This window comes from Geotrypetes seraphini, chromosome 9 (assembly GCF_902459505.1).
Source record: "Geotrypetes seraphini chromosome 9, aGeoSer1.1, whole genome shotgun sequence".
Lineage (NCBI taxonomy): Eukaryota > Metazoa > Chordata > Amphibia > Gymnophiona > Dermophiidae > Geotrypetes > Geotrypetes seraphini.
The window spans coordinates 89,181,856-89,201,565 of NC_047092.1; the positions used below are offsets into that span (position 1 = coordinate 89,181,856).

Below are 19,710 nucleotides of genomic sequence, written 5' to 3' on the forward strand. Positions count from 1 at the left end.
TGTAAACTTCATGAGACTACATTCAACAGATAATTCTTATTGTATTTAGGCAACATTTCTTGTTCAGAAAGCCTACTTATCTTATGTCAGCGCTTGCATTTATAGAAAAGCCAACGTGGCCATCGTTTCGTGGGCACAAATTCCAACCCACTGCATCAGGGCCGATTATGTTAGAAAACAAGCCGCTGGAAAAACACAAAAAAGTTTTTTTGTTTGAATAAACAGCAATATACTTCATACAATTTCTACACAATAAATTCACTTACTTACTGCTTACTGTGTAGTTGAAAGCGGTCACAAAGTCTGAATAAAAATGGCGACAGCCTCATTTTAAACTACTTGGCAGTGTACTGACGTCAGTCAGAGTATCGGATTTCATTAAAGCAGAAGATCGTAAACTGAGGTTTGTTCCACCAAAAATCAAGGATAGCAATGGGTATTACCATGGCTCCGGCTGTGGCAAATCTGTTTATGAATGATTTTGAACAGAAATGGATATATCACTCACTTTTTTTCAAGAAAGTAACACTATGGACTCGCTATATTGATAATATCTTCTTGATCTGGAATGGAGATTCCGATGAACTCAGTGAGTTTCTGAAATATATGGACACTTGTCACCCTAAAGTTAGATTCACTCATACTTCCAGTAGAACTGAAATTTCATTCCTGGATGTTTTGATTAAAATTGTGGATGGGAAATTTCAGACACAGGTATACACGAAACCGACAGACAGTAACTCAGTATTACATTTTTCCAGTGCTCATCCTAGTTCCTTGAGGAAGAGCCTCCCTTTTTCACAATTTCTGAGAATCAGAAGAATTTGTACCTCTGAAGTTGATTTTAAACGACAAGCAAATAACCTGAAACAAAAATTTCTACAACGGGGTTACCCGGAAAAAACTATAATGAGAGCATATAAAATAGCGCTCTATAATCATAGGGAGTTTCTATTAACCCCTAGAAGTAAGAACAAGGATAATACAGATGAGAAGGTTATGACTTGTGTATTAATATATTCAAACCAGAGTCACAAAATTGCTCAATCTTTGAGAAAACATTGGGAGATACTAAGTATAGCAGGAACATTCAAGGATTATTCCCTTAGGATAGCATATCGCCGTAGTAGAAATCTGAAAGAAATATTATGCCCCTCTCATCCTAAGGATACCTCTATTGACTCTGAGACTGACATGTTAGGACATCAAACATGTGGTAAATGTCAAATATGCACGCTGATGGATTGCACTAAAACATTCACGAACCCTAACGATAATAGGGTATATACCCTAAATCATACATCAAATTGTAAAACCCGGGGAGTGGTGTATGCTTTGAAATGTCCCTGCAATTTAATATATATAGGGCAAACTTCAAGACCACTGACTGTTAGATTAACAGAACATAAAAGTAACATCAAGAATTTAAATATGGGGGCACCATTAGCAGAGCATTGCATCATGAAAAAACATGAGTTCATGACATTAAGAGCTGTCATTATAGAGGTAGTAAAACCGGATAACAGAGGAGGTAATTTTAGAAGCATGCTAGCTCAGCATGAACAGTGTTGGATTAACCGATTGAATACACTGTATCCTGATGGTCTGAACAAACAAATCGAATGGCAACATTTCTATTAAGTGGATGGTAACATTTTTACCAAATACTTGCTGGATCCCAGCTCCAGGTTTTGATCTGTTGTTCGAGTCAATGCAGCTCAGTTTACGATCTTCTGCTTTAATGAAATCTGATACTCTGACTGACGTCAGTACACTGCCAAGTAGTTTAAAATGAGGCTGTCGCCATTTTTATTCAGACTTTGTGACCGCTTTCAACTACACAGTAAGCAGTAAGTAAGTGAATTTATTGTGTAGAAATTGTATGAAGTATATTGCTGTTTATTCAAACAAAAAAACTTTTTTGTGTTTTTCCAGCGGCTTGTTTTCTAACATAATCGGCCCTGATGCAGTGGGTTGGAATTTGTGCCCACGAAACGATGGCCACGTTGGCTTTTCTATAAATGCAAGCGCTGACATAAGATAAGTAGGCTTTCTGAACAAGAAATGTTGCCTAAATACAATAAGAATTATCTGTTGAATGTAGTCTCATGAAGTTTACAAGAGTGCAATGAAAGGAATGATTGAATAAATTAAATATGAGATTTTTATAAAAAGTAAAAAAGTAAAAAACCACTACTAACTTATATTAGTTTTAGTCTTTTGATAAATAAAGTTAACTGATAGGAGTGGAGGAGTGAAGCCAATGATTGGAGAAAAAGGAGCAAGAAACAACTACGCTGAATACCCCAGTCATTGATTTTGACTACGCGTAGGCTCCATTACTGAGGCTTACTCCTGTTAGTAAATCAGAACTTTCAGACACATTCTAGTTTAAGTGGGAATAATTGTTTGATAGGATTATTTGAAGTCTACCCACTTGGGAATTTCCTTTTTTAGTGGGGTATAATAACAGCCATCAAAATGACTTTGGCCCCTCAAATCAATTACATTCTCTCTATGCTTCCTCTTCTATGCCGGAAGTCATTTTTTCAATGGCTAAATAGGAAGCTATCTGAATTCATTTGGAACAAGAAAAAACCTCGAATTGCTCTTGCCAAGCTGAAAGCCTCTAAGATTAATGGTGGTCTTAATTTTCTGGATTTTTATCATTATTATATTACTTCACTAGCTAAATATGGTGCTTACTGGCTCACTGACTCCCTATTCCAAGATCCTCCTGCCTGGTTTGAAATGGAGAGCTTTTTATGCATGCCTTTACACACCTCCTGCCTACTAACAGTGTCAATACCCAGACACTTGAGAAGGTACTCTTTGCTGAGTTCAACGCAACATGCTCTTCATCTTCTAGATAAATTGGCTGAGATCTCAGTTTATGATAGTCCACTCATGTCCCTTTGGAATAACTTTAAAATTCAAAACCATGGCAAATCCCTTTCATGGAAAAGATGGCAGCGGGCGGGTCTATGGTTTGCCCATCAATTGTCTACTCCAAATCTGTCTGTTCCTTTTGATATTATTTGCTCTACATATTCGCTGCCTCCTTCTGTTTATTCACAATGGCTCTCACTCACTGAAACACTGTCTTCTATGCATATACGTTTTGACTTCATGACTTCCACTCATACTATTCGTCATTGGTCTATACTGTCTCTACTTAAAGGCAAGGCAATATCTCTTTTCTACAGTATTTTAAGAGATCATTCCTTCACTTTTACACCCCAATCTATGAAACACTGGGAAACTATACTCACTATTCTGCTTTCTGACATTGATTGGGAACTTTTCTGGTCTTCAACAAATCGCCCACTTTTATCTTCTAGAGTCTCACAATCAATGTTCTTTATTATGTGGCATGCAGTATGGACTCCATTTCGCATGTGGAAAGCCAATTTAAAACAAGACTCTGTTTGCTGGAACTGTTTAAAAGATGTAGGAACTCTCGACCACATGCTCTTTCACTGTACACAGGTCCGATCCTTTTGGACTCGCATTTGGAGCACCATACAATCTATTACTAACTGCTCGGAAGAGATCTCTATGGACATTGTAATCCTTCGCTCTCAACATCCCTGCTTTGCACAATCAAATTGTCCTCCTAAACTCATTGATACCATGTTTGTGACTGCTCTCATGCACATTCTGAAAAACTGGAAATCATCTTCGTTATTAGACTATACTTTTTGGTGGAACTCTCTGTGTATGTACCATAGATTTGAATCATATGCATATGAGAAAAAATTACATCCAGAACCCTCACGAACTTGAAGTTTAACAAATCACCTTGGTCATTCCTAGATACCTATGTACGTTCTGCTTCGTAGACACTCCTGTCTTCCTTTTCTTTAATTTCCTTTTCTTTATTTTTCTTTCATCTTTCTCCCTTTTTTCTGTTGTTCTCCCTCACTTTCTTCTTATATTCTCTTCACATGCAGTTCTAATAGTAGGAACCTTTCTCACTGTTATGTTCCTCTATAGTTAAATATAGATTTATATGCTCTTTATACAGAAAGCTTTATTTTGACTTCATGTATTTGAACTGCTTCCTGTATTTTCTAAAAATACTCAATAAAAAACTATTGAACTAAAAAAAAAAAAGAAAAAAAAGAATTGACATTGGGTGAGGAAGGTTGCTCGGCCCGGCGCTCCTTTGTCCTCTTTACGGCGTCTGGAAGCAGGGAGAGAACAACTGGATGGCACTGGCTTGGGAGCTTGTTCCCCGATGGCGGTGGCTTGGGGGAGGGCAAGGAGAAAGGGGGCAGGCAGGGAGACAGAAAGAAAAGGGGGACAGAAAGAAAGGGGGCATGGAGAGAGAAAGACAGACAGACAAAGAAATAAAGAAGGGGGCAGGGAGAGAGGAAGGAATGAGGTTTGGAGGAGAGGAAGCATACAGGAGGCTGAAAGAAGGGAAGAAATATTGGATGCACAGTCAGAAGAAGAATGTGCAACCAGAGACTCATGAAATCACCAGACAACAAAGGTAGAAAAAATGATTTTATTTTCAATTTAGTGATCAAAATGTGTCAATTTTGAGAATTTATATCTGCTGTCTATATTTTGCACTATGGCCCCCTTTTACTAAACCGCAATAGCATTTTTTAGCGCAAGGGAGCCTATGAACATTGAGAGCAGCGCAGGGCATTCCTTGTACAAATCTCACTTGATCATTATGAATTAGTTTGTGAGGTGAAGTGTCAAATCTATCAGCCAATATACAAGCAATGAGTTTCATATCTATATAAAGTAGTGAGATTGGTCGATAAGAGTCTGAGGTATCACATTGCTTTCCAGGTTTTAGCCGTTGCTTTTTAACATATTTGTCAGTGATCTAGAGATGGAAATAACTAGTGAGAGAATTAAATTTGCTGATGGCACAAAGTTGTTAAATCGCAAGAGGATTGTAAAAAAGTTACAAGAGGACCTTGCAAGACTGGGCATCAAAATGGCAGATGATATTTAATGTGAATAAATGCAAAGTGATGCATGTGTGGGAGAGGAACTATAGTTATGTGATGCATGGTTTCACATTAGGAATCACCATCCAGGAAAAGGATCTAGGTGTTATCGTTGAGGATACACTGAAACCCTTTGCTTAGTGTGTGGCTGCTAAGCAAGCAAATAGCATGTTAGGAATTATCAAGAAAGGAATAGGAAATAAAGATGAAAATAGTATAATGCCTTTGTATGACTCCATGGTGCATCCACACCTCGAATACTATGAGTAATTGTGGTTGCCGCATCTCAAAAAAGATATAGTGGAATTAGAAAAGGTACAGAGAAGGGCAACTTCACCATGAAGAAAGGTTAAAAGTGTCCAGGGCTCTTCAGCCTGGAGAAGAGATGTCTCAGGGGAGATATGATAGAGGTCTATAAAATATTGAGTGGAATGGAGCGGGTTGATGTAAATCACTTGTTTACTCTTTCCAAAAATATTAGGACTAGGGGGCATGTAACAAGGCTACTAAGTATTTAAAATAAACCAGAGAAAATATTTCTTCCTTCAGCATGTAATTAAACTCTGGAATTTGTTGCCGGAGAATGTGGTGAAAACATTTAGCTTAGCAAGGTATAAAAAAGGTTTGGATAACCTCCAGAAAGAGAAGTCCATAAGCCATTATTGATATGGATGTGGGGAAAACCACTGCTTATTGCTAGGATAAGCAGCATAAAATAAGATACACTTCTCCCTCCGTATTCGCGGTGATTAGGAGATTGACTAACCTGTGAATACAGAAAACCCACAAATAACAGCTAGCAGGCTCCACAGGGCAGAAAGACTCACACAGAGTGCCGGGATTGAGCTGAAAGGGAGAAGTGGGAAGATCGGAAGCAGCTGCAGGCTCGCACCTGAAAGCCTTACCTGCTGCATGCTGAGGCTCACTCCTGGAGGCACCAGCTCTAAGCAGTGCTCCTTTTGCACCACGCTGACAAGCCCTCCCTCTTTCCACATATAGGTTGCTGCGGCCACTTTAAATTCCCAGTGATGAGATGAGCCCGACTTTCTGTCTCATTGCAGTCCGCACTCTGGCTGTTTTGTCATTAACCTGCTATACCAAGGCACATTCAGCCTGACCCGCAACCTAAACCCAGGACCCGCAGCGCCTACCCATGCGCCGCATCCCAGCGCTCCCATTGGCCGGACGGGATTTTTGGAAACCCTCTGCCTCTCCCTTTGGGCGAGGGCCCTGACTGTATGAAACTGGCTATGGTGCTTCCGTTTCTCAAGCTAGGTGGAGCTGGCACTGCCTATACGTGGGTTTGGGGTTTGCAAAATTTTTATATCAGTGATTGGATGATGTAATTTAGGGGGTGGAGCCAGCTGCCAAAAAATCGCAAATAAGTAAAACTGCGAGTGCTGGATCCGTGAAAATGGAGGGAGAAGTGTATACTCTTTGGGATCTTACCAGGTACAGTACTTGTGACCTGGGTTGACCACTGTTGGAAACATAATACTGGGCTTGATGGACTTTGCATTGGCTTAGATAATTTTCCTCTCTTATACCATTAAATATCTTGTTTCTAAAAAAAAATTTGAAACAACTGAGATTTGTGTCTTGAATTCCAAATTCATGCATGATATATAGAAATTGGTGTACATATATATATATAATGGTGAATATATATAATTGGTATGTATATATATATATATATATTGGTGTGTGTATATATATATATATATATATATATATATATATATATATATATATATATATATATATATACACACCACATTGGTGTGTGTATATATAATTGGTGATTAGCCAGGTCAAAGGCACTGGTAAAATTAAATTGTATGATTAGAGAACATCATCTCTGAATCAGCATCGACTACCAAGAGCAGTCAGCAAGTTATCATAATTTATGTACTGAACCCTTTACAGAACCCAGACTGAAATGTATCTAAATAAGAGTTAAATTGTTTGGTAATCCATCCAGTGGTATGCCTAAAGGTTACGGTTCTTGGGCCTGTTCTTTTTAACATTTTTGTAAGTGATATTGCTGAAGTGCTGACTGGTAAGATTTGCCTCTTTGCAGATGATATTAAAACCTTCAATAGAGTAGACACCCCTGATGGAGTGAATAACATCAGGAAGGACCTAGTGAAGCTTGAAGTATGGTATGAAATTTGGCAGCTAAGTTTTAATGCTAAGAAATACAAGGTCATGCATTTGGGCTGCAAAAACCCAAGGGAATGGTTCAGATTAGAGGGTAAAGAACTTTTGTAGATGAAAGAGGAGTGGGACTTGAATATAATATGTGATTTTCTAAAAGTGACCAAAAAGGTGTCAGTGAAATCTAGAAGGATAAATAGGGGGATATATGATCAGTAGGAAAAAGGAGATATTAATGCCACTGTATAAGACTGGTGAGATCTCATTTAGAATGTTGTGTTCTATTCTGGAAGACTACACCTTCAAAAAGATATAAACAGGATGGAGTCGGTTCAGAGGAAGGCTATTGAAATGGTTGGTTCTTCATCATAAGGCATATGTATACTTTAGAGCAGGGGTGTCCAACCTTTTGGCTTCCCTGGGCTGCACTGGCCAAAAAAAATGTTTCTGGGGCCGCACAAATGCGCAAACGCTGCAGCATATTGATTGAATAAAATCAGTCTAGAACAATTTGATCAAGACCAATTTCTGAAAGCAGGTAATGCAGAATATTGTGATTAACTACTTCAAAAGCTGCAGAGAGATTGAACTGAAGTAAGATAGCATGCTTCTTACTAGAAGGAAATCAGATTCAAATCCCCTCTATTCCCTGAAATGTAAACTTAGATTGTAAGTCCTCTGGAGATAGAAAAAAAACAAACAAAAATCTTACTGTACTTTGAGGTAACTTGCCTTGAACTGCTGAGAAAAATGAGAGCTAAATTCAATCTCTCTCTTCTCTGCAACTTGATAGAATAGGGATGGGCACCCAAAGTCTTTGAGGGCCACAGCCCAGTCAGGGTGGCAAAAACATTATTACATTACCGTATTTTCGCGGATATAACGCGCACCATTGTAAAACGCGCACAGGGGTATAGCGCGCAGAAATCACGATGATATGTACAAAAACTTTTCTATACCGCGCTCAGGCATATAACGCGCATGCTGCCCGACTCTCCTCTGGCCACCCCGACTCTCCTTTCGCTCTCCCCGACTCTCCTCTGGCCACCCCGACTCTCCTTTCGCCCTCCCCGACTCTCATCTGGTTGCCCCGACTCACCCTGACTTTCGGTGCACTGCCCCGACTCTCCTCTGGTTGCCCCGACTCACCGTTCACCCGCCCTGACTTTCGGTGCACTGCCCCGCCTCTCCGTGCCTGTCCCCCTTGAAGTCCTGTCCCCCCTTGAAGGTCTGCCTGTCCCCCCTTGAAGGTCTGCCTGTCCCCCCTTGAAGTCCTATCCCCATCCTGAAAGCCTGATGCCCCCCCTCGACGTCCGATTCTTCTCCCCCCTCGGCAGGACCACTCGCACCCCCACCCCGAAGGACCGCCGACTCCCCGACAATATTGGGCCAGGAGGGAGCCCAAATCCTCCTGGCCACGGCGACCCCCTAACCCCACCCCGCACTACATTACGGGCAGGAGGGATCCCAGGCCCTCCTGCCCTCGACGCAAACCCCCTCCCCCCAACGACCGCCCCCCCCCAAGAACCTCCGCCCGTCCCCCAGCCGACCCGCGACCCCCCTGGCCGACCCCCACGACACCCCCACCCGCCTTCCCCGTACATTGGCCAAACCCGACCATGTGTCTCAGGCCGCGCCCCCAGGTGGGACCTAAGGCTCCAGGGCCTATTCTGATTGGCCCACGCGCCTTAGGCCCCACCAGTAGGCGGAGCTTTAGGACGGATGGGCCAATCCGGCCTCATTCCTTCGTTGGCTGCCTGCCGGACAGGCGGGTTTGGCTCCCGTCTGTCCGGCCAACTTCCAAAGGTACGGGGAAGGGGGGTGGGGGGGTCGGCCAGGGGGGTCGCGGGTCGGTCGGAGGTTCTTGGGGGGGGCGGTCGTTGGAGGGAGGGGGGTTTGCGTCGAGGGCAGGAGGGCCTGGGATCCCTCCTGCCCGTAATGTAGTGCGGGGTGGGGTTAGGGGGTCGCCGTGGCCAGGAGGGTTTGGGCTCCCTTCTGGCCCAACTACACAAAGTACGGGGAAGGCGGGTGGGGGTGTCGTGGGGGTCGGCCAGGGGGGTCGCGGGTCGGCTGGGGGACGGGCGGAGGTTCTTGGGGGGGGGCGGTCGTTGGGGGGAGGGGGTTTGCGTCGAGGGCAGGAGGGTTTGGGCTCCCTCCTGGCCCGATATTGTTGGGGAGTCGGCGGTCCTTCGGGGTGAGGGTGCGAGTGGTCCTGCCGGGGGGGGGATGTATCGGACGTCGGGGAGTCGGCCGGGCAAGAGGGCTTGGGCTCCCTCTTGCTCCGATCGTGGATGCGGGTGGGAGCGCGTGCGAGCGGTCGTTCGGGGTGGGGGTGCGAGCGGTCCTGCTGGGGGGGTGAATCGGGCGTCGGGCGGGGTGGGAACTATGTTTAAAAACTTTTGTATGCCGCGCTCAGGCATATAACGCGCGAGGGGTATGCGCGGTACGTAAAATCACGTATAACGCGCGCGTTATATCCGCGAAAATACGGTAATAGGTTTTCTCTCAGCCCTTACTGACTACCCTGGGCTGAAGTGGCCCCTTTTCTTGGCAGCCAGAGCTGCTTCAGCCTGTAGATGCTAAATTTTTGGCATCCACATGCTTAGCATTGTTTTTTTAATCTCATAACACTTATTCTCAAAAGATATTCAAACTTTTAACATTAGGGAAGCTCTTAAATACATTTCTATTTAAGAAACTTTTATCTTAAATTGATTATGTATGTTTATTCATGTATAATTTTATTATTGCATTGTATTTAATTGGTTTTGTTTCCGGTAGTCAAATCTAGGGCTTTGGCGGAATACAAATGTAATGACGCCAGAAAACATTATTGGATTTCAATTTGAAATAGTAGTTTTCCTCTAGATTCTAATTTGTATTCCCTATAACTACTGAATAGGTGGTGGATTCCAGCGAGTCAGAGCACACCTGTATGGATCTCTCCTCTATTACCTTCAGATTGCCCAGAGACCAGATGAACCAGACACCCTAGAAGCAGGTATAGTATTCATCTACTGTAGACATTTCTCTCAGGCTCTTGCCAGCTTCAGTTTTCCACTGTTCAGCCAGGTTCTCTCTGGCTTGCCTCCACTCTGCTTGCCTCTTTACTGTTCTGCACTGCCTCGTTTTAAGCTGTGGAGAGACACTCCCCCTGAGCCTAGGTGGGGGAAGGGCCTTCCACACACTAGCTGGTTCCATCTGGCTAAGACGGAAAAACAGAAACTGCAGGCAATGTACAAGATGCAGGCAGAATTTATTGTACCAAATTAAAATGCAGTAATATAAAAACCTTTTTACCAACCAAGGGACCCGACACGGTCCGTGTTTTGGATAGTACACCTTTGTCAGGGGTCCATGGTAAATAAGGTATAAGATATACCGCAAAGAATAAGGGTAACAACAAATGCCTGTGTGTTCAATTCGCTAAGGGTCACTACCGGAAGTGAAGCACCTCAAAAAATGGCACACTAAAACTTTGGATACAGTGACCACCCTGGATGTCGCCGATTTCCTTTGCGGCAGCCATAATATCTTGGGGAGCCTTGATATGGGTGATGGCCCCTCTGTCCACCAGCTGTTTAAATTAGCCTTCTTTCTCCATTTCACAGTGGACGCTTTAAAGGAATTCAAATTACCGTATTTTCTCGCATATAACGCGCGCGTTATACGTGGTTTTTACGTACCGCGCATACCCTTGCGCGTTATACGCATGAGCGCGTTGTACACAAATTTTTTTACATAGTTCCCCCCCCGACGTCCGATTCACCCCCCCGCAGGACCGCTCACACCCCCACCCCGAAGGACCGCTCGTACGCACCCCCACCCCCACCCCAAAGGACCGCTCGCACGCACTCGCACCCGCACCCCCACCCTGAAGGACCGCTCGCACCCCCACAGCCTCCCGACCCCCCCCCCCCCATCATGTAGAAGCTCCTACCGGTGTCCTGCTGCTTCCTCTTGGCGGTCCCGACACCCGACACGATCGGGGCAAGAGGGAGCTCAAGCCCACTTGCCCCCCCCGACTCCCCGACACGATCGGGGCAAAAGGGAGCCCAAGCCCTCTTGCCCCGCCAACTTCCCGACAATATCGGGCCAGGAGGGAGTCAAAATCGCCTGTCCGGCAGGCAGCCAACGACGGAATGAGGCCGGATTGGCCCATCCGTCCCAAAGCTCCGCCTACTGGTGGGGCCTAAGGAGCCTGGGCCAATCAGAATAGGCCCGGGAGCCTTAGGTCCCACCTGGGGGCGGGGCCTGAGGCACATGGGCCCACCCCGACCATGTGCCCAAGGCCCCGCCCCCAGGAGAACGTGTCGGGTGTCGGGACCGCCAAGAGGAAGCAGCAGGACACCGGTAGGAGCTTCTACATGATGGGGGGGGGTCGGGAGGCTGTGGGGGTGCGAGCGGTCCTTCGGGGTGGGGGTGTGAGCGGTCCTGCGGGGGGGGGGTGAATCGGACGTCGGGGGGGGCATCACGCTTTCAGGGTGGGGACAGGACTTCAAGGGGGAGAGGAGAGTCGGGGCGGGCGAAAGGAGAGTCGGGGTGGCCAGAGGAGAGTCGGGGCGGGCGAAAGGAGAGTCGGGCAGCATGCGCGGTATACGGGTGTGCGCGGTATATAAAAATTTCTGTACATAAATTTGTTTTTTTCGCGCGCTATACCCGTGTGCGCGTTGTACACGGGTGCGCATTATCTACGTGAAAATACTGTAGATGCTCAGCCCTCCATGTTTCAGTGTACTGTCATGAGTCATTTTAATGTTCTGATATTCTTTTATCCGGCACATCTGGATCTTACGGCTCTGGTTGCTCAGCAGTGGGAGAATTCAGAAATTTCCTTTTGATTAACTAAGTTCAGGGCTAAGCTTTATTCTATGGCACCAAGATTTTAGCAGATATTTGATCAGCCAAAGGTGCCCTTCTGAGTGAGGGAGGATTGATGCTAAAAGACCTCAGGTCTGCAGAGTAGATGTGGTCTTGAAGAAGCCTTTTGAGGATCCCTTTGTGGTAGAGGATGCCAGCTCCAGCTTGACCTTAAGGGGGTGGATTATATTGCAAATGCCTTATATGACCTTATAAGCGTTCTGGGCAAGGTGTCAGCTGATGCTCTGGATTCACCACTGTGCAGGAAGATTCAGCCTCCTAGGTAACCCTGAGCAAACTCCCTTTTTAGGAATCAAATGCTTTTTGACAAAGGGCTAGCTGACCTTTTGACCAGTGTGGCAGAATACGGTCCTCAGTCCCTTCCGGATAACAAGCCTCAACATGCCCTGGGAGAAGGTCTTAGCAATTTTTGTTCCTCAAGCAAGTTTCACCTACTTTCCAAGGGCTCGTCTATCCAGAGATTTCCCAGAGCTACGAATAGCACTATAGCAACTCTAGACGCCAGCAGGCTTCGGGTTCTCACACCAGTCCTGTGTTCAAGTGGACCCAATGACGCAAGGGCCTCAACCTTACTTCCTTGCTTTGGAGTACAGTTGTCCGAGTTCCTCCAGGAGTAGGAGCACATCTCCTCAGACATTGGGTGCTTGATTGGAGAAACACGATAGTCTTTTGCCTCCCTCCAAATTTGTTTTTGGCTTCTCTTGCGAGAAGGCCAGAGAAGGCACTAAAAGTAGAGACGACTCTTCAGCGTCTCTTGGGCATTCAAGCCGTAGAGCCAGTTCCCAAAAACAAATCTTTTCAGTAACGGCCCCACATCTCTGGAATTCTATGCCATTCTCTTTAAGAGAAGAAACATCACTAGATTGCTTCAAGTCAAAGTTAAAAACTTTCCTATTCAAAGATACTTTTGATCTGTAAATTCTTTATCTTCAGACCTTCTAACATATGGGACCCCACTAACTCCCGTGTTAACCCTAAATGTCTCTGTCCTATTTACCAATGTAGTTCTCCCCTCCTTTCCCAATATACATTTTAAAGTACATCTGTGTGGATTATTTTATTATGTACAACCCAATTTTATAGCCTATATACTCCGCTTAGAAATTGACAAGCAGGTTAACAAATTTTAAATAAACTTGGAATCGGGCTCAGATAGATAAGAACATAAGCAGTGCCTCTGCTGGGTCAGACCAGAGGTCCATCACAAAGTAACATATATAGTAACATAGTAGATGACGGCAGATAAAGACCCGAATGGTCCATCCAGTCTGCCCAACTTGATTCAATTTAAATTTTTAAATTTTTTCTTCTTAGCTATTTCTGGGCAAGAATCCAAAGCTCTACCCGGTACTGTGCTTGGGTTCCTACTGCCGAAATCTCTGTTAAAACCTACTCCAGCCCATCTATACCCTCCCAGTCATTGAAGCCCTCCCCAGCCATCCTCCACCAAATGGCCATATACAGACACAGACCTTGCAAGTCTGCCCAGTACTGGCTTTAGTTCAATTTTTAATATTATTTTCTGATTCTAGATCCTCTGAGTTCATCCCACGCTTCTTTGAACTCGGTCACAGTTTTATTCTCCACCACCTCTCTCGGGAGCGCATTCCAGGCATCCACCACCCTCTCCATAAAGTAGAATTTCCTAACATTGCCTTTGAATCTACCACCCCTCAACCTCAAATTATGTCCTCTGGTTTTACCATTTTCCTTTCTCTGGAAAAGATTTTGTTCTACGTTAATACCCTTCAAGTATTTGAACGTCTGAATCATATCTCCCCTGTCTCTCCTTTCCTCTAGAGTATACATATTCAGGGCTTCCAGTCTCTCCTCATACGTCTTCTGACGCAAGCCTCCTATCATTTTCGTCACCCTCCTCTGGACCGCCTCAAGTCTTCTTACGTCTTTCGCCAGATACGGTCTCCAAAACTGAACACAATACTCCAAGTGGGGCCTCACCAATGATCTGTACAGGGGCATCAACACCTTCTTCCTTCTACTGACTACGCCTCTCTTTATACAGCCCAGCATCCTTCTGGCAGCAGCCACTGCCTTGTCACTCTGTTTTTTCGCCTTTAGATCTTCGGACACTATAACCCCAAGGTCCCTCTCCCTGTCTGTGCATATCAGCTTCTCTCCTCCCAGCATATACGGTTCCTTCCAATTATTAATCCCCAAATGCATTACTCTGCATTTCTTTGCATTGAATTTTAATTGCCAGGCATTAGACCATTCCTCTAACTTTTGCAGATCCTTTTTCATATTTTCCACTCCCTCTTCGGTGTCTACTCTGTTACAAATCTTAGTATCATCTGCAAAAAGGCACACTTTTCCTTCTAACCCTTCAGCAATATCACTCACAAACATATTGAACAGGTTAGGCCCCAGCACCAAACCCTGAGGGACTCCACTACTCACCTTTCCTTCCTCCGAGCGACTTCCATTAACCACCACCCTCTGGCGTCTGTCCAACAGCCAGTTTCTAATGCAGTTCACCACTTTGGGTCCCAACTTCAGCCCTTCAAGGTTGTTCAACAGCCTCCTATGAGGAACTGTATCAAAGGCTTTGCTGAAATCCAAGTAAATTACATCTAGCATATGTCCTCGATCCAGCTCTCTGGTCACCCAATCAAAAAATTCAATCAGGTTCATTTGGCACGATTTACCTTTTGTAAAGCCATGTTGCCTCGGATCCTGTAACCCATTAGATTCAAGGAAGTACACTATCCTTTCTTTCAGCAACACTTCCATTATTTTTCCAACAACTGAAGTGAGGCTCACCGGCCTGTAGTTTCCTGCTTCATCCCTGTGACCACTTTTATGAATAGGGACTACATCCGCTCTCCTCCAATCCCCAGGAATCACTCCTGTCTCCAGAGATTTGTTGAACAAGTCTTTAATAGGACTCGCCAGAACCTCTCTGAGCTCCCTTAGTATCCTGGGATGGATCCTGTCTGGTCCCTAACTTCCTTCTTCAAGGTTTTCAGCTCCTGACACCAACCGCATACATATGACTGCCTCCCCGAGGGGAGACATTCATACATATGACAGACTGTGCAGAACACTGGAAAGCTCCTCTTCTGGATTCTCTCTATCTCTATCTGCTGCTGATGTCCTCTCTCTGTCTGCTGCTGATGTCCTCTCTCTGTCTGCTGCTGGTGTCCTCTCTCTGTCTGCTTCTGGTGTCCTCTCTCCCTCTCTCTCTCTGTCTGCTGCTGGTGTCCTCTGTCTGTCTGCTGCTGATGTCCTCTCTCTCTCTCTGTCTGTTGCTGGTGTCCTCTCTCTCTCTCTCTCTCTCTCTCTCTCTGTCTGCTGCTGGTGTCCTCTCTCTGTCTGCTGCTGGTGTCCTCTCTCTCTGTCTGCTGCTGGTGTCCTCTCTCTCTGCTGCTGGTGTCCTCTCTCTCTGTCTGCTGCTGGTGTCCTCTCTGTCTCTCAGCTGCTCATGCAGTGACTCGCCCCTTCTGAAGGCCCTTTCGCAAAGGTGCTCTCGCTAAGGTGAGCGCCTTTGACGCGCGCTGAACAGCTGAGCACCGTTGGCTCCTCCCCTTATAAGGGGGAGCTCCGGATCAGTGCCTGGCTGACATCAGAGGGGTGGGCGGAGCTATCTCTCACCTCTGCCCCTCACTCTAGCCTGCCCTGCTTCTCTGTTCCTCTCCTCTTTCCCCTCCCGATTCTTGTCTCCTCTTCGCCTGCCTCCCAACTTTTCCCCTGCCTGCCTGCCCTGCTCACTGGGCTCCGATGTTAACTCATTAACTCCTTGCAACAAGGAGATCGTGCATTCTGTCATGGCTGTAGTGGCTCCAGGGAAATATTTTGCTTCTTTGGATATAACAGAGGCTTATCTTAATATTCCCGGGTCTCCAGAAGTATCTGAGATTTCATGTTCTTTATCAGCATTTTCAGTTTACAGCTCTTTCCTCCATACATTTACCAAAGTAGTGGTAGTGGTGGTGGCTTATCTCTACAGAATGGGGGTCAAAGTTCATCCCTATCTGGATGACTCGGAGCTCCATCCAGACTGAAGTGCAAACAGGCAGTGGAGACTGGTATTTCTCTTGCAACGCTTGGACTAGATTGTCAATTTCAACAAGATCCAGCTACAGCCATCTCAGATGTTGAAATATCTGGAGTTTGATTTGACATGCTTCAAGGACGTTTTGTTTTTTTATTATCTCCCTGAGCCTTTCAAACTGAAGCTCCACAGACAGATCATGGATCTACTTCTGAGCTCTACTGCTTGTCAAAATTCTTAGATATTGGGGTTCATGGTGGCCTTCTTCTGGAGTTTGATTTGACATGCTTCAAGGATGTTTTGGTTTTTTATTATCTCCCTGAGCCATGCAAACTGAAGCTCCACAGGCAAATCATGGATCTACTGGCACTTCTGAGCTCTACTGTTTGTCAATATCCTCAGATATTGGGGTTCGTGGTGGCCTTCCTGGAGGATTTGCCCGGGGCCATAGCTCTACAGTAGTCCCCCCGTCCCAATTGTCCCTGCAGTGTCATTCCCTTAAGATACCCGTTCCCTGGAAAGCACCAGCAAAGTGCAGTCTGCACTGGTTGATTTGGGACCTGTTCTCAGCAAGGGTGTGCCTGTCCGAATCACTGAGTGGATTATTTTCATGCCAGCTGAGAATTTCTTGGGCTGGGGGACTCATTATGGGGATTGTTCCATCCAAGGCCAATGGACCCTCCATCAGAAGGGCTGGTCAATCAACTCTCAAACTCAGAGCCATAAGGTTGGCCCTAAGAGCTCTGCAAACACCCTTGAGGGAAAAGCTGTATGGATGTTTTTTTCTGACAATGCCACAGCAATAGTGTACATGAATCAACAGGGAGCACCAGAAGTGCGCCCATAAGTCAGGAGACTTGAATGCTGTTCAGGTGCTACTTAAAGCTCTTTCCGCGGCACATGTGGCTGGCATGGAAAATGTATAAGCAGCCCTTCTCAGTCACCAGGTCCTGGACCTGGGAGAGTGGTCTCTATCGCAGAGTATGTTTTGTCTCATTGTGAGTCAGTGGGGCAGACCACTGCTGGCCTTGATGGCTTCAGCCAAGAACTTCAACATCAAGTGCTTCTTCAGTCAAAGGACTGAATGGGAAGCTTAGGTCTCAATGTGTTGTTTTAACCTTGGCCAACTCAGGAGATCCTTTACGTCTTCCAGGATCCTCAGCTACCAGGAGTTCCAGGCAAATACTGACTATAGTTAAGGAAGAAACTAAGGATTTTAACACTGATGTTGTTATCCATCTGGGAACAAATGACCTGGCCAACAACTCCACACTTGCAGCACAGAAAGCTTTTCGGGAGCTTGGTGAGGGCGTGAAACCTTTTGTAAAGACTTTAGCTTTTTCTGAAATACTGCCTGCATATGGAAAAGGAGAGCAAAGAGTGAAAAACACAGAGGACTTTAATAGATGGCTCAGAGCCTGGTGTCATCAAGAAGGCTTCAGGTACATAGGAGGATGGGGAAATACATGGAAGGACAAGAAGCTATATTGCACTGATGGGCTACATATTACCACAGCAGGAAAAAGAAACCTTGCAGAGAAATTTAGACAATATTTTTCCAGGCATTTAAACTAGAAGGTGGGGGTGGTGTATGTACGAAGGACAATTATAAAGACCACCCCCGGCAAAAGAAAAGATGTGATAGTAGTAAAGGCTGCAACATAAGCAATATCAGCAACTCATTTCTTAGTATTGCAACGGAAAGTGAAACGACACAAAAATCCATACGAAGAAGGAGATTATCGCTGAAAAATAGCTGGAAAGCGATGACCACAAATGCTCGCAGTCTAAGCAACAAAGTTCATGATCTGCAAGCCCTGATATTAGAGGCAGAACTAGATATTGTTGCTATCACAGAGACATGGTTCAGTGAATCACATGGATGGGATGCAAACATACCGGGATATAATCTTTTTAGGAAGGACAGAGATGGTCATAAAGGTGGAGGAGTAGCTCTCTATGTAAAGATCAATATTCAAGCGACCGAAATGCAAGGGACCTGGGGAGAGGAAGAAGCGATATGGATTGCTCTGAAAAGAGAAGATGGAACTTCTATCTACGTGGGTGTAGTCTACAGACCTCCGACTCAATCGCAGCAAATTGATAAGGATCTGATTGTGGATATCCAAAAGTTTGGAAGGAAAGAGGAGGTTCTGCTGTTGGGAGATTTCAACCTGCCGGATGCGGACTGGAATGTTCCGTCTGCGGAATCGGAAAGAAGTAGGGAGATTGTGGATGCCTTTCAAGAGGCTCTGCTCAGACAAATGGTGACGGAACCCACAAGGGAAAAAGCGATATTGGATCTGGTCCTCACAAATGGAGAGAGTATCTCTAATGTTCGAGTGGGTGCTCACCTGGGTAGTAGCGATCATCAAACGGTTTGGTTTGATATAACGGCTAAAGTGGAGAGCGGCCGCACGATACTTAAAGTCCTAGATTTCAAACGTACGGACTTTAATGCAATGGGAAAGTACCTGAAGAAAGAGATGTTAGGATGGGAGGACATAAGAGAAGTGGAAAGACAGTGGTCTAAGCTGAAAGGAGCGATAAAAATGGCTACGGACCTTTATGTGAAGAAAATCAATAAAAACAAAAGAAAAAGGAAGCCGATATGGTTCTCCAACCTAGTGGCTGAGAAAATAAAGGCGAAAGAGTTGGCGTTCATGAAATATAAAAAAACCCAAGAAGAGGAGAGCAGAAAGGACTACAGGGTGAAACTGAAAGAAGCCAAGAGAGAGATACGTTTGGCGAAGGCACAGGCGGAAGAACAAATGGCTAAAAATGTAAAAAAGGGAGATAAAAATTTTTTCAGATATATTAGTGAAAGGAGGAAGATAAAAAATGGAATTGCTAGGCTAAAAGATGCTGGGAACAAATATGTGGAGAGTGATGAGGAGAAAGCAAATGTGCTAAACAAATACTTCTGTTCTGTGTTCACAGAAGAAAATCCTGGAAAAGGACCGAGATTGTCCGGCAAAGTTACACGAGAAAATGGAGTAGATTCTGCGCCGTTCACGGAGGAGGGTGTTTATGAGCAACTTGAAAAACTGAAGGTGGACAAAGCGATGGGACCAGACGGGATCCATCCCAGGATACTAAGGGAACTCAGAGAGGTTCTGGCGAGTCCTATTAAAGACTTGTTCAACAAATCTCTGGAGACGGGAGTGATTCCTGGGGATTGGAGGAGAGCGGATGTGGTCCCTATTCATAAAAGTGGTCACAGGGATGAAGCAGGAAACTACAGGCCGGTGAGCCTCACTTCAGTTGTTGGAAAAATAATGGAAGTGTTGCTGAAAGAAAGGATAGTGTATTTCCTTGAATCTAATGGGTTACAGGATCCGAGGCAACATGGCTTTACAAAAGGTAAATCGTGCCAAACGAACCTGATTGAATTTTTTGATTGGGTGACCAGAGAGCTGGATCGAGGACATATGCTAGATGTAATTTATTTGGATTTCAGCAAAGCCTTTGATACAGTTCCTCATAGGAGGCTGTTGAACAAACTTGAAGGGCTAAAGTTAGGACCCAAAGTGGTGAACTGGGTCAGAAACTGGCTGTCGGACAGACGCCAGAGGGTGGTGGTTAATGGAAGTCGCTCGAAGGAAGGAAAGGTGACTAGTGGAGTCCCTCAGGGTTCGGTGCTGGGGCCAATCCTGTTCAATATGTATGTAAGTGACATTGCTGAAG

General features: G+C 45.2%; 1 protein-coding gene across 5 annotated transcripts in view; it reads left to right on the forward strand.

Annotated features, from left to right (window-relative positions):
- Nucleotides 1–19,710, forward strand: part of NUP205 (nucleoporin 205) — a 1,504,202-nt gene that overhangs the window by 1,003,567 nt on the left and 480,925 nt on the right. For all 5 annotated transcript variants that reach the window (XR_004540594.1, XM_033957880.1, XM_033957883.1 and 2 more), the window contains exon 30: nt 10,033–10,131. Coding sequence is in view for 4 of the 5 variants with exons in the window: in XM_033957880.1 (XP_033813771.1) it covers nt 10,033–10,131 (99 nt within the window). In the remaining variant the exon portion in view is untranslated. The remainder of the gene's footprint in view (nt 1–10,032; nt 10,132–19,710) is intronic.